Consider the following 10,906-nt stretch of genomic DNA (forward strand, 5'->3'; position numbering starts at 1 on the left):
TCTCTGTTCATATTCAAAACTCTCCAGTTGTCCCATAATAACAACTATAGTTACATTTTTCAAACCAAGTACAATTAAAATTTAGACATTGTAGGAGGCTTTCCTGACTCTGTACTTTGCCAGAGTTCCCTCTTTTCTAATTTAATAACATTTACTTTTGAAGTTTTGAGACTGTCTTGCAAAATGATTTACATTCTGTAAGTCTCTGATAGTTGAATCTTGTTTTTCTTTCTACCATATTAGTGGGTAATCTGAAATCTAGATCTACAGGATAGGTTAAAGTTCAACAATTTTTGCAAGATGTGTTTTGATTGACAATGGGATTCTGTCCTGATAAACCTACCAAAAGTTGAAAACATTCTTAAATTGAAAATGAACTTAGTAGGGCTGGTTCCTTTTGACAGATCTGAGGGGAAAAATCCCTCTGCTTGTCTTTCCCAGCTTCTGAAGGCCACACAGATTCAGAGACACATGACCCCTTTGTGTATTTTATTTTCTCTTTTCTTTTATCACATCTCCTGCTACTAATTCCGACCCTCCTGCCTCCCTCCTTCAAGGCCATGTGTGCTTGCATGGAGTCTGCCTGGATGACCAAGGAAATCTCATCTCACATCCTTAACTCACACATGGCAGATTTCGTTTTTGCTATGTACAGAAACCTATTTTAAAGTTCTGAGGATTAGGTTGACATCTTTGAGTGATGGTTGTACAGCCTTCCACACGTTCCCTGTTGGTTTTGTGTTTCTGATCTTTGATATTCAGAGAGGTTGAGGAGCATTCTTGTCTGATACTGTGCCCTAAGATGGACTGTTCTGGAGTTGCTTTCAGAATCTTGACTCAGATCTTAAATAGAAGGACTAGTAGACATGTATTTATATCACAATCTCTTGTCTTTTAGAGGGGGACAGGGGAATGAACTCAGGGGCACTCAGCCACTGAGCCCTATTTTATTTTCTTTTGTATTTTATTTAGAGACAGAGTCTCACTGAGTTGCTTAGCACCTTGACATTGCTGAGGCTGGCATTGAACTTGTGATTCTCCTGCCAACCTCCCGAGCTGCTGGGATTACAGGCTTGCACCACTGCGCCTGGCTGTATCACGATTTCTTTGATACCAGCTTTCTAAGAAAAGTGCCAAGGCACCTGATGTGCATGTATGGCATGGGGAATGCAGTTGGCATCCCACTCTGCTGAATCACTCTGCCACCAGAAGCCAGCTTTCAGGAGCTGAGTGTCTATCCTGTCCTGTCTCCACACAGGAGGCCTTAGCCAACTTCCTTCCTTGCCCTGTTATCAAAAAGCACTGTTCATGCCCCTTCAGGTGGTGAAGATTGTGATGGTGATGGTGATGATGGTGAGAATGATGTGACAATGACAACAGTGGCCATCATATATGCATGCACAATGATTAAAAGCTTTATGCAAATCGTTGCTGCTTTCCTTCCCACAAACCTATGAAGTAAGTATGGTTATCATCACTATTTGCATGTGAGGAAATGAAAGGCACAGAAAGAGTAACTGACAAGCCCGGGGTAAGATGGAGAGGAAGCAGTGGAGCTGAGGCCAGTCTGCTAGAGCAAACCTGACCTGAGGGCCTCTGGCACCATTGGTTCTGAATGTTCTGTTTTTTTTTTTAATTGATTTAAAAAAATAAATAAATGACATCGGAATGCATTACAATTCATATATATATGAATTGTAATTTTTCATATCTCTGTTTATAAAGTATTTTGACACCCAATTCGTGTCTTTATACATGTACTTTGGATAACGATGTCCATCACATTCCACCATACTTGCTAATCCCCTGCCCCTTCCCTTTCCCTCCCACCCCTCTGCCCTATCTAGGATTCATCTATTCCTCTCATGCTCCCCCCTCCCTACCCCACTATGAGTCAGCCTCCTTATATCAGCCTTATATCAGAGGAAACATTCAGCATTTTTTGCGGGGGGGGGGGGNTTTTACATATTGCCATACTAGTGTCTTTTTATCCATTCATCCACTGAAGGGCTCTAGTTTGGCTCCACAGCTGAATGTTGTGTTTTACATTGAAATTCTACTTTTGCCCTCACAAATTGGGATTTGTAAGCAGTGTTCTGCTGGTATATCTATGTTAGTACATTTGAAACTCTATTGCTTTGCTGAGAAGAACAGCTCTGAGTTGGTCCTTGATGTGTCTCTGCTCAATATACTCCTGTTGTAAGGGTAAAAGAAATTGAAGTTAAAGCGTAAAAGTTAAAGGGTAAAAGACCGGGTGTTGTAAAAGTTTCTAAGCTGCAAGGTCTGAGTTAAAATGTAAAGGAGGTATTGTTAGGTTTCTATGTTACCTGCAAAACCTGAAATTTCTGTAGCTGTTAAGACAATGCTTGGAACTGCCCAGTAAATATTTCCCCTGACTATTTGGATTGTTTAATAAGGGCTCTGTGTGGTCGCACATAGGCATTGCAGGGCCTGGACCAATCAGTTTAAATGTAACCCCCTCCTTAGGAATGACCTATCACTCCAGCCTGACCTGTTCCCGCCAATGAATGAACTAATCAGGTTTAGGAGTTGTTGTTCAATTTTCCCGCGCCTAATGATGATTTGTTCTGATGTATACAAAGCCCTCCGCCCTCCCCAAAAAGTGTACTTAAGCAGTGCTCAGCCCCTGCTCGGGGCTCTGGGCTGCTTTCCCTTCTTGAGTGGGCACAGAGCCCCAGCATGCTGGTTCAGTAAATCCCCTTTTGCCAATTGCATGAGTGGTCACTTGGTGGTCTCTTTCTCCGACGTTTCGCGGGACCCTTACACTGTTTGTACTGTATTTAGCAAAATGTGACTTCTTGTTTTATGGTATGTGGACAGTCTTATTTTCAGTTTTCAGTGCTGATACATATTTTCTCCCCACATTATTTATTAATCTGGTTACTCAAGTGCCTGAAATGTTCCTGTTCAAGATGCTATAATTTTAAGAAGTTCCTTTAATCTTTTTTTTCCACTAGTATTGCTTGAATATGTTTTGCAAATTTTATGTGTATATAATTGTAAAATAACACTCTGAGCATTAAACAAACCACCTCCAGCATTTTCTTTTTATTAATGGGTTATAGTTATTAAATGACTATTTATAAAATGATGGTTACATTTCCAGACCTTTTTTTATGCATTGAAATTGTTTTTAGAAAATCAGAAATATCTGTTCTGCTTCTAGTAATTCTGAGGACTATATATGCTAGGATATATGCTATTGAAATATTTGCATAGGTATCAGATAAATTCCTGTTCGGTTAAATACTAATTAGTGCCTACAAAAACTTGCAAAGAGGTAATGTCTCTGAAGAATGTGATGACAAAGGAGTTTGAGAGATGAAGACCACTTCTCTTATCTCCAGTCTTTAGGCGAGAATCTAAACAGAGTGACCCTGGTTGTGAAGTAAAGGAATGTACTCATAGAACATCTGTGGAGCTCTTCCTGCACAGTGGGCATGCAAAATATCATATATATTTCCTCTGCCTGCTTCATTTGTATCCTGACCTGCTGCCACCAAGGATTGAATGAGTAGTAAAATGTATAAAACTCTCTTTTGAGTCCTCTAAGTTCTGTCTTTGGGATTAGTAAACAGTAAACTTGGGGTATTTATTTATCTTGGGTTGACATTTTCCTGGGGTTCAAAATTTCCAGAATGGAAGAGAGCTCTACTAAAGAAATGAGCAATTGAGAACCTTGAAGAGTGAAACCTATTATAAAAGATGAAAAAGGAACAAATAGTAGATATTATTAAGTATAATTACCAAGGAACATATGCAATAAAAAGACTTAATAATTGAAAGGAGCATAGAGTATATAATATAGTATATTACTAGGTACTTGGAATAGATTCTTATGTAGTTTGTCTTCATTTATCTGACGTAAACATGCATTAATTTAAAAAATAGTTCCTGATTACTATTAACATTTTCATGGACCGTCAGAACAGACTTGAGGCAGAAAAAAAATTGTTAGCTATTCTCAGACAGATTAATATCCAGAATACTTACAAAGGTTAAAAAAGCACCAACCCCCTCCCCAATAACCCAATCAGTAAATAAACAAATGAACTAAATAGAAAATTCTCAAAAGAAAAAATACAAATGGAAAATAAATGTATGAAAAATGTTCAGTGTTCTCAGCTATCAGAGAAATGCAAATCAAAGCTAGAGATTTCATCTCACTGCAGTTAAAATGGAAGCCATCAAGAATATAGACAATAATAAATACTGAAAAGGATATGGGGAAAAAGGAACATTTTTCCATTATTGGCTGGATTATAAATTAGTAAATCTGGTATAAAAATCAGAATGGTTTTTCCTAAAACCATTCCTAAAATACTAGGAATGGAAGCATATGACCCAGCTATACCAGTCCTCAGTATTTATTCTAAAGACTTTAAGGCAGTTTACTATAGTAGTGATACACACATACCTATGTTTATAGCATCAGAATTTGCATTGGCCAAATTATGGAATTAGCCTAAGTGTTTATAAATGGATGCATGGATAAAGAGATGTAGTATATATGCACACTGGAGTTTTATTCTTCCATAAAGAAGAATGAAGTTATGTCATTTGCGGAAAAATGGAGCAACTTCAGAGCATTCTGTTAAACAATACAAGTCAAACTGAGAAAAATCAAGGATCATATATTTTATCTTATATGTGGAAACTAGAAAAAAAATTTCATGGTGGATTTCATGAAAATAGAACAGAGACCAGAAGAACATAATGGGGGTGGGGGTGAGGAAAGGGGAATCCTGGGAAATCATATTGACCAAATTATATTGTTGTATTGCATGTATGTATGACTATGTAACAATGAACCACTGTTATGCAGAATTACAATGTACAGATTAGAATATGGACAAAATGAAATGTGTAAAGCATACACAAATCATAAAATATTTTAACATCTATTAAAATCCACAAGAAAGGTGCATGCCTTGCTGGGCTGAGTAGTCTACATACTATCTCTACTATTCTGTGTCCATTCCTGTGGTCTTGTCTTCATTCTCACAGCTTCCTCACCCTGAATGGCCTCCTTTTAATATAAATCCTCATTTACAACCTAGCAGTATTTTCTTGAAGCGTTATCACCAATATAAGTCTTCATTACTATTAACTATGATTTTCAAAATATTTTCTGGCGTGGCATAATTCAAGTTTATCATAGAATGTGTTTTTCAAAACAAGACTGAATATAAAGCCCTGTGGGAGAAAACCTCAACATTTCTCACTTGTGATTAATCTTTAGATATAAGCTGAGTTCACATAACTATGAGGTATAGTTCTCAATTTTTACTTTACCACATAATTGACTAATGTCCATCCGACCATTCTAGAGTTTTATCTAATATTTTATTAAAATCAGGATAACCAAGGAGCATCCCATTCTTTTACTCTAACAATATAGCAAAAATATAATGAAACACAAACTTTTTAGGTATATTTTGTCAATCTTATGGTGTTCTGAGTTACACTGCTTTCTGTTATGAAATTCAAAACTATTTTCTCTTGAAAGGAAATCTTGCCATTTTATACAACATGGATGAACATGAAGAATGCTACCCTAAGTAAAATAAACCAGTCCAAAAAGACAAATACTCCCAATGCTCCTTTAAGTATATAAAAGAGTAAAGCTTATAGAAGCAAAGAATACAATAATGGCAACCAGTGTCAGAGCTTTAGGAGAAACATGGAGCAGTTATTCAATAGATTTTAATCATCAGTTATGTTAGATGAAGAAGTCCTAAAAATGTTCAATACAGTATGATTCCTAAGGTTAACAATATGGTGTTTTACTTCCAAGATGAGAGGAGATCTCATATTAAGTATTCTTACCATAAATAAAAACAAAGAACAAAGGGAAACAAAAAGTGAAAGATGGTAGATATATGTCAATTATCTTGAGTATGGTGGTAATATCACTAGTGTTTGCCTAGATCTAAACTAAATAAATTGTATACAATAAATACATACAAGTTTTGAATATCAATTCTGCCTTAATAAAACTGTTAAAAAATATATACCTTTTTTCTCTTAAATTGTTTTGCTTATGATTCATTGATCTCAAAGATGAATCAAATAAGTGCAGACTAACACTACTGCAGGGAAGGTTAGTGGAAATTATGCACAAAGACATTGAAGCACCCAGGTTGCATGAGCAAAGCAGCACAGGAAGCAGTCGCAATGAAGAGCACATATCAGAGTCAGACTTTAGCAGGGACTGGTCTCATAGAATGGGTCAGTGTACCATACCTGCTGTCAGAATTGCAATGACTGAGCAAGATATAATGGAGCTTCTGTGATGGGGGTTAGCATTCAGTGGGACAGTCTGTGTGAGGCCAAGAATGCTGAAAAAGTTGTCAGCTTGAAAATCATAAAGAGTACGACATATGGAAGGATATGTGCCTTTATCCATTTTGTGTTTCTGTAGCAGAATACCACTAACCAGGTGTGTATGATGAACAGAAATTTATGTGGCTTAATATACTAGAGACTGGGAAGTTCAAGGTTAAAGGGTCACTTCTAGTGAAGGCCTTCTTGCTGCATCCCATGGTAAATGATCAAGGACCAGAGTACCCACAGGAGACAGAGGAAAGGGACAAACTAATTCTCATATTAGGAACCTACATCTGTGATGATTAGCCCATTCTCTGAACAGGCCACGAGTAACCCTCTGCTTCATAATTTGAAGAACTGACACACTATTTGCATAACAGTGTGTACATTGTATAGTTCCTTCAGCAGTGGATGAGGGTTCCAATGTCGTCACACTCTTGTCAATCTTTCTGTTTATGGGTCCTGTTAGTTATTATTGTTAGTTATTATTCTGATGGATGTGAAATGTTTCCTCACTATGGTTATGATTTGAATATCCTTAACAAATGATGAATAACATTTTCAGGGCTTTATTTGTCAATTTTTGGCTCAAATAGAAGAGTGCTTATTGGAATCCTCTGACCTATTTCCAACTGTGCTGCTTTCCTTTTCATTGTTAAACTGTTAGAGTTCTTTTTGAATACTGACCGTGAATATTTCCTTGTTATTTCTAGTGTCCAGAAAAACTAATATTAACTGAAAATACTTTCCAATAATGTGTGGTATTACAGAATTACTATGGGCATTGATATTTTTTTTCAGGGAGAGTAACAGTGTGATTTTTATTGAGGATATAACTGAAAATTTATAACAAGAGCAAGTTTATTTCTCTCTTTTTCATTTCAAATCTCCTATTTCTTTTTTATTTGTTCTTTTAACATATGCATAATAGTTAAGTGCATTTTGCCATATTATACATACCTAGTTATTGTCTTTTCAATGGATGTGAAATGTTTCCTCACTATGGTTATGATTTGAATATCCTTAACAAATGATGAATAACATACTTTCAGGGCTTTATTTTTCATTTTTATGTCTCAGTGAGACCCTGTCTGTAAAAAACTACAAAATAGGGCTGGGGATGTTGCTCAGTGGTAGAGTGCCCATGAGTTCATTTTCCAGTACTTAAAAAAAAAAAAGCGAGGCTGAGAAGGAGGCTGAGAGTGAGGCCGAGAGCAAGAGCTAGAGCTAGGAAAGACCAGTAGCAAACTGAAATAACACAATGCCAAAAAGACAAAAAGCAAGGTGAACAGAAATAACTTAGGTGGATATTTTTCTTCAAAAGACATTTTTTTTCTTTTCTTTAAAAAAAAAAAAAACTTTTATGGTGTCCAACTAACTATTGTTTTTTTTTTCCTATGGTAGTCTCTGGTTTTGGTATCAGAGAAACTATCATTAAATCCTAGGTCACAAGGATTTGGCCTTTATTTTTTAAATTATTATTATAAAGTTGGTTCTTCCTTTTAGTTCTAGTGCATTTTGTAGTTCATTTCTTGGGGATAGTGTGAGAAAGAGTTCCAAATTTTATTTATTTATTTATTTATTTATTTATTTATTTATATGCCTGTTTGTTTGTTTGTTTTGCAATGCTGAGGATTGAACCCAGTGCTTTGTGCTGCTAGGCACGTGCTTTACCAAGGATCTACATTCCCAGCCCCAAATTACATCTTTTACGTAGAGTTTATTGTTCTAGCACCACTTATCAAAAGAATATTTTTCCCATTAAATTTTCATGAAATCCTTGTAACAAATCAATTGATCACAGATGTGTTTTATTTCTGGATTATCAATTCTATTCTATTGATCTTTTTGTCAGAATTGCAATGACTGAGCAAGATATAATGGAGCTTCTGTGATGGGAGTCAGCATTCAGTGGGACAGTCTTGTGTGAGGCCAAGAACACTGAAAAAGTTGTCAGCTTGGAAAACATAAAGAGTACGACATATGGAAGGATATGTGCCTTCCATATACTTATACTTAGGACAAAATCACACTATCTAATTTTGTAAAGAGTTTTCAAATAGCAAACTGTGAGCTCTCCAAATAAAAAAAAAAATAATACTGGGAATTCCTTTTATTTTCATAAGAATTTTATCATTGGCCTGAGTTATGGTTTTGATCTTATGTGTCTCCTCAAAGCTCATCTGTAAGACAATGAAAGAAAATTTGGAGGTGAAATGATTGGGTCATGAGATCCTTAATTCTTTAGTGAGTTAATCTCCTGAGTGGTGACTGAAGGCAGATAAGGTATGGCTGGAGGAGGTGGGCATCAGAGGTGTGCCTTTGGGGTATATATTTTGAATCTTTTGAGTGCACTCTCTCTGCTTCTGGATCTTCATATCTTGAGCCGATTCCCTCCACCACATACTTCCACCTGATGCTCAGCCTCACCTCAAGCCCTGAGGAATGGAGCTGGATATCTATGGACTGAGACCTCTAAAACTGTGAGCCCCCAAATAAAATTTTATCTCCTCTGAAATTGTTCTTGTCTGGTCTTTTAGTCACAACAGTGAACTGAATATAAAGGTCTGTCCAGGCCTAAAAGACAGAGCTGGGAGTTTGAGAGGAATGACACTAAATTTGTAGATCCATCTGGGTAGTACTGATGTTTTCACTGGTTGAGTCATTGATTAATGAAATTGGATGTATTTTCATTTATGAAGATTTTTCTTTGCATTCAAATTATCTTTTAATCATAAGTGAAATGTATTACATTTCAACTTTTAGTTTATTCTTATTAATTTTATTGTTCATGTTATTTTAAAAATTTTGATTGCTCACTGCAAATGTTTAGAAATATAATTGAGTTATTCAGTTTATCTGGTATTCTGCCACCTTGCTTCACTTTGATTTACTCCCAGCAGTTCTTTTTGTAGATTTTGTAGATTCCTTATAGAATTTTCTATACACAAGATTATGTCATTTACAAGTAAGATACTGTTACTCCTTGTTTTCCAATATTAATTTATTTTAATTTTATTTTCTTTCCTGATTGCCCTAGCCAGACCTTGAGTCTGTTGTTGAATAAAAGTGCAGAGAGTGGGCATCTTGCCTAGCTCATTATTTTAGAAAGAAAAGCTTTCTGTTTTCTATCATTATGTATGATCTCAGCATGTTTGTGTTTTTTTTTTAAATGCTATTGTTGTTTTAACATAAAAAGAATTTAAGAATATGCTCTGCAGAGGACTTGAGAATATTACACATAAGGTATGGAAAATACTCAAAAACTCAGTTACCAAAACGGTTTCCTATGTATTCAGACTGGATTCTACTAAAAACATATTTTAAAGCACATAACACAAATAGGGATAGTTCTATATGATATTTATTGACATGTCACACATTCTTGTGATTCCAATATCATTGACAGCTGACACAGTTGAAGGGCTGGGAAAAAAATGAGATACTTTGCTAAAAAGACTTGAATTCTCTCTTGTACACATTGTTGTGTGATCGGACAATAAATATTTCAAAAATTTTCTTCTCTTCCTACTTAGAATTCTCAGAAGACAATGGCAGAAGAAAATCATTCTACAGTGACTGAGTTCATCCTGGCTGGGTTAACAGACAAACCAGAGCACCAGCTGCCCCTCTTCCTCCTCTTCCTAGGGGTCTATGTGTTCACAGTGGTGGGGAATGTGGGCATGATCACACTGATTGGGCTCAGCTCTCGTCTGCACACAACTATGTACTACCTGCTCAGCAGTCTCTCCTTCATTGACCTCTGTCAACCTACTGTGATTACCCCCAAAATGCTGGTGAACTTCATGATGGAGAAAAACACCATCTCCTACCCTGAATGCATGACTCAACTCTACTTTTTCATTGTTTTTGCAATTGCAAAGTGTCACATGTTGTCTGTAATGGCATATGACCCCTATGTTGCTATTTTTTTTTTATCATCTATTTTATATTTATTTTGAGAAAATATAATACAAAAACTACTAGGAATTATGGAGCACTTTTATGTTAATTTCAATTTTATTACTCACATAGCAGCTACATAAATTTTAAAAATAGTAAAGTTGCAAGTCCCCTTGCTTTACAATGTTATCATGTCTAATCAAGTCTGTTCCTGGATGGTAGTTGGAGTGTACAGCATGGGCTTAATTCGTGCCACAGTTAACACAACCTGCATGCTAAGAGTGCTTTTCTGTAAGGATGATATAATAAACCATTATTTCTGTGATCTCTTTCCTCTACTAGAGCTCTCTTGCTCCAGTACATTTATAAATGAGGTAATAGGTCTGTCCTCAAGTGCAACCATGTCCATCCTACATCTTCTTTTTTTTAAATTTTTTTATTCATGGTTGTTCAAAACATTACATAGTTCTTGATATATCATATTTCACACTTTGATTCAAGTGGGTTATGAACTCCCATTTTTACCCCGTATACAAATTGCAGAATCACATCAGTTACACATCCATTGATTTACATATTGCCATACTAGTGTCTGTTGTATTCTGCTGCCTTTCCTATCCTCTACTATCCCCCCTTCCCTCCCCTCCCCTCC

General features: G+C 36.1%; 1 protein-coding gene across 5 annotated transcripts in view; it reads left to right on the forward strand.

Moving 5' to 3' along the window:
- The first annotated feature begins 9,902 nt into the window (after window positions 1–9,902).
- Window positions 9,903–10,906, forward strand: part of LOC107145958 (olfactory receptor 150-like) — a 4,919-nt gene continuing 3,915 nt past the window's right edge. For 2 of the 5 annotated variants that reach the window (XM_015490016.1, XM_015490017.2), the window contains exons 1-2: window positions 9,903–10,271; window positions 10,416–10,657. In XM_015490016.1, the coding sequence (XP_015345502.1) occupies window positions 9,903–10,271; window positions 10,416–10,657 (611 nt within the window). Of the gene's footprint in view, window positions 10,272–10,415; window positions 10,700–10,906 lie in introns of all 5 variants that reach the window. The other 3 variants (XM_015490011.1, XM_015490013.1, XM_015490015.1) reach the window with 3 other exon arrangements.

This window comes from Marmota marmota, unplaced genomic scaffold, assembly GCF_001458135.2.
Source record: "Marmota marmota marmota unplaced genomic scaffold, marMar, whole genome shotgun sequence".
NCBI classification, from domain to species: domain Eukaryota; kingdom Metazoa; phylum Chordata; class Mammalia; order Rodentia; family Sciuridae; genus Marmota; species Marmota marmota.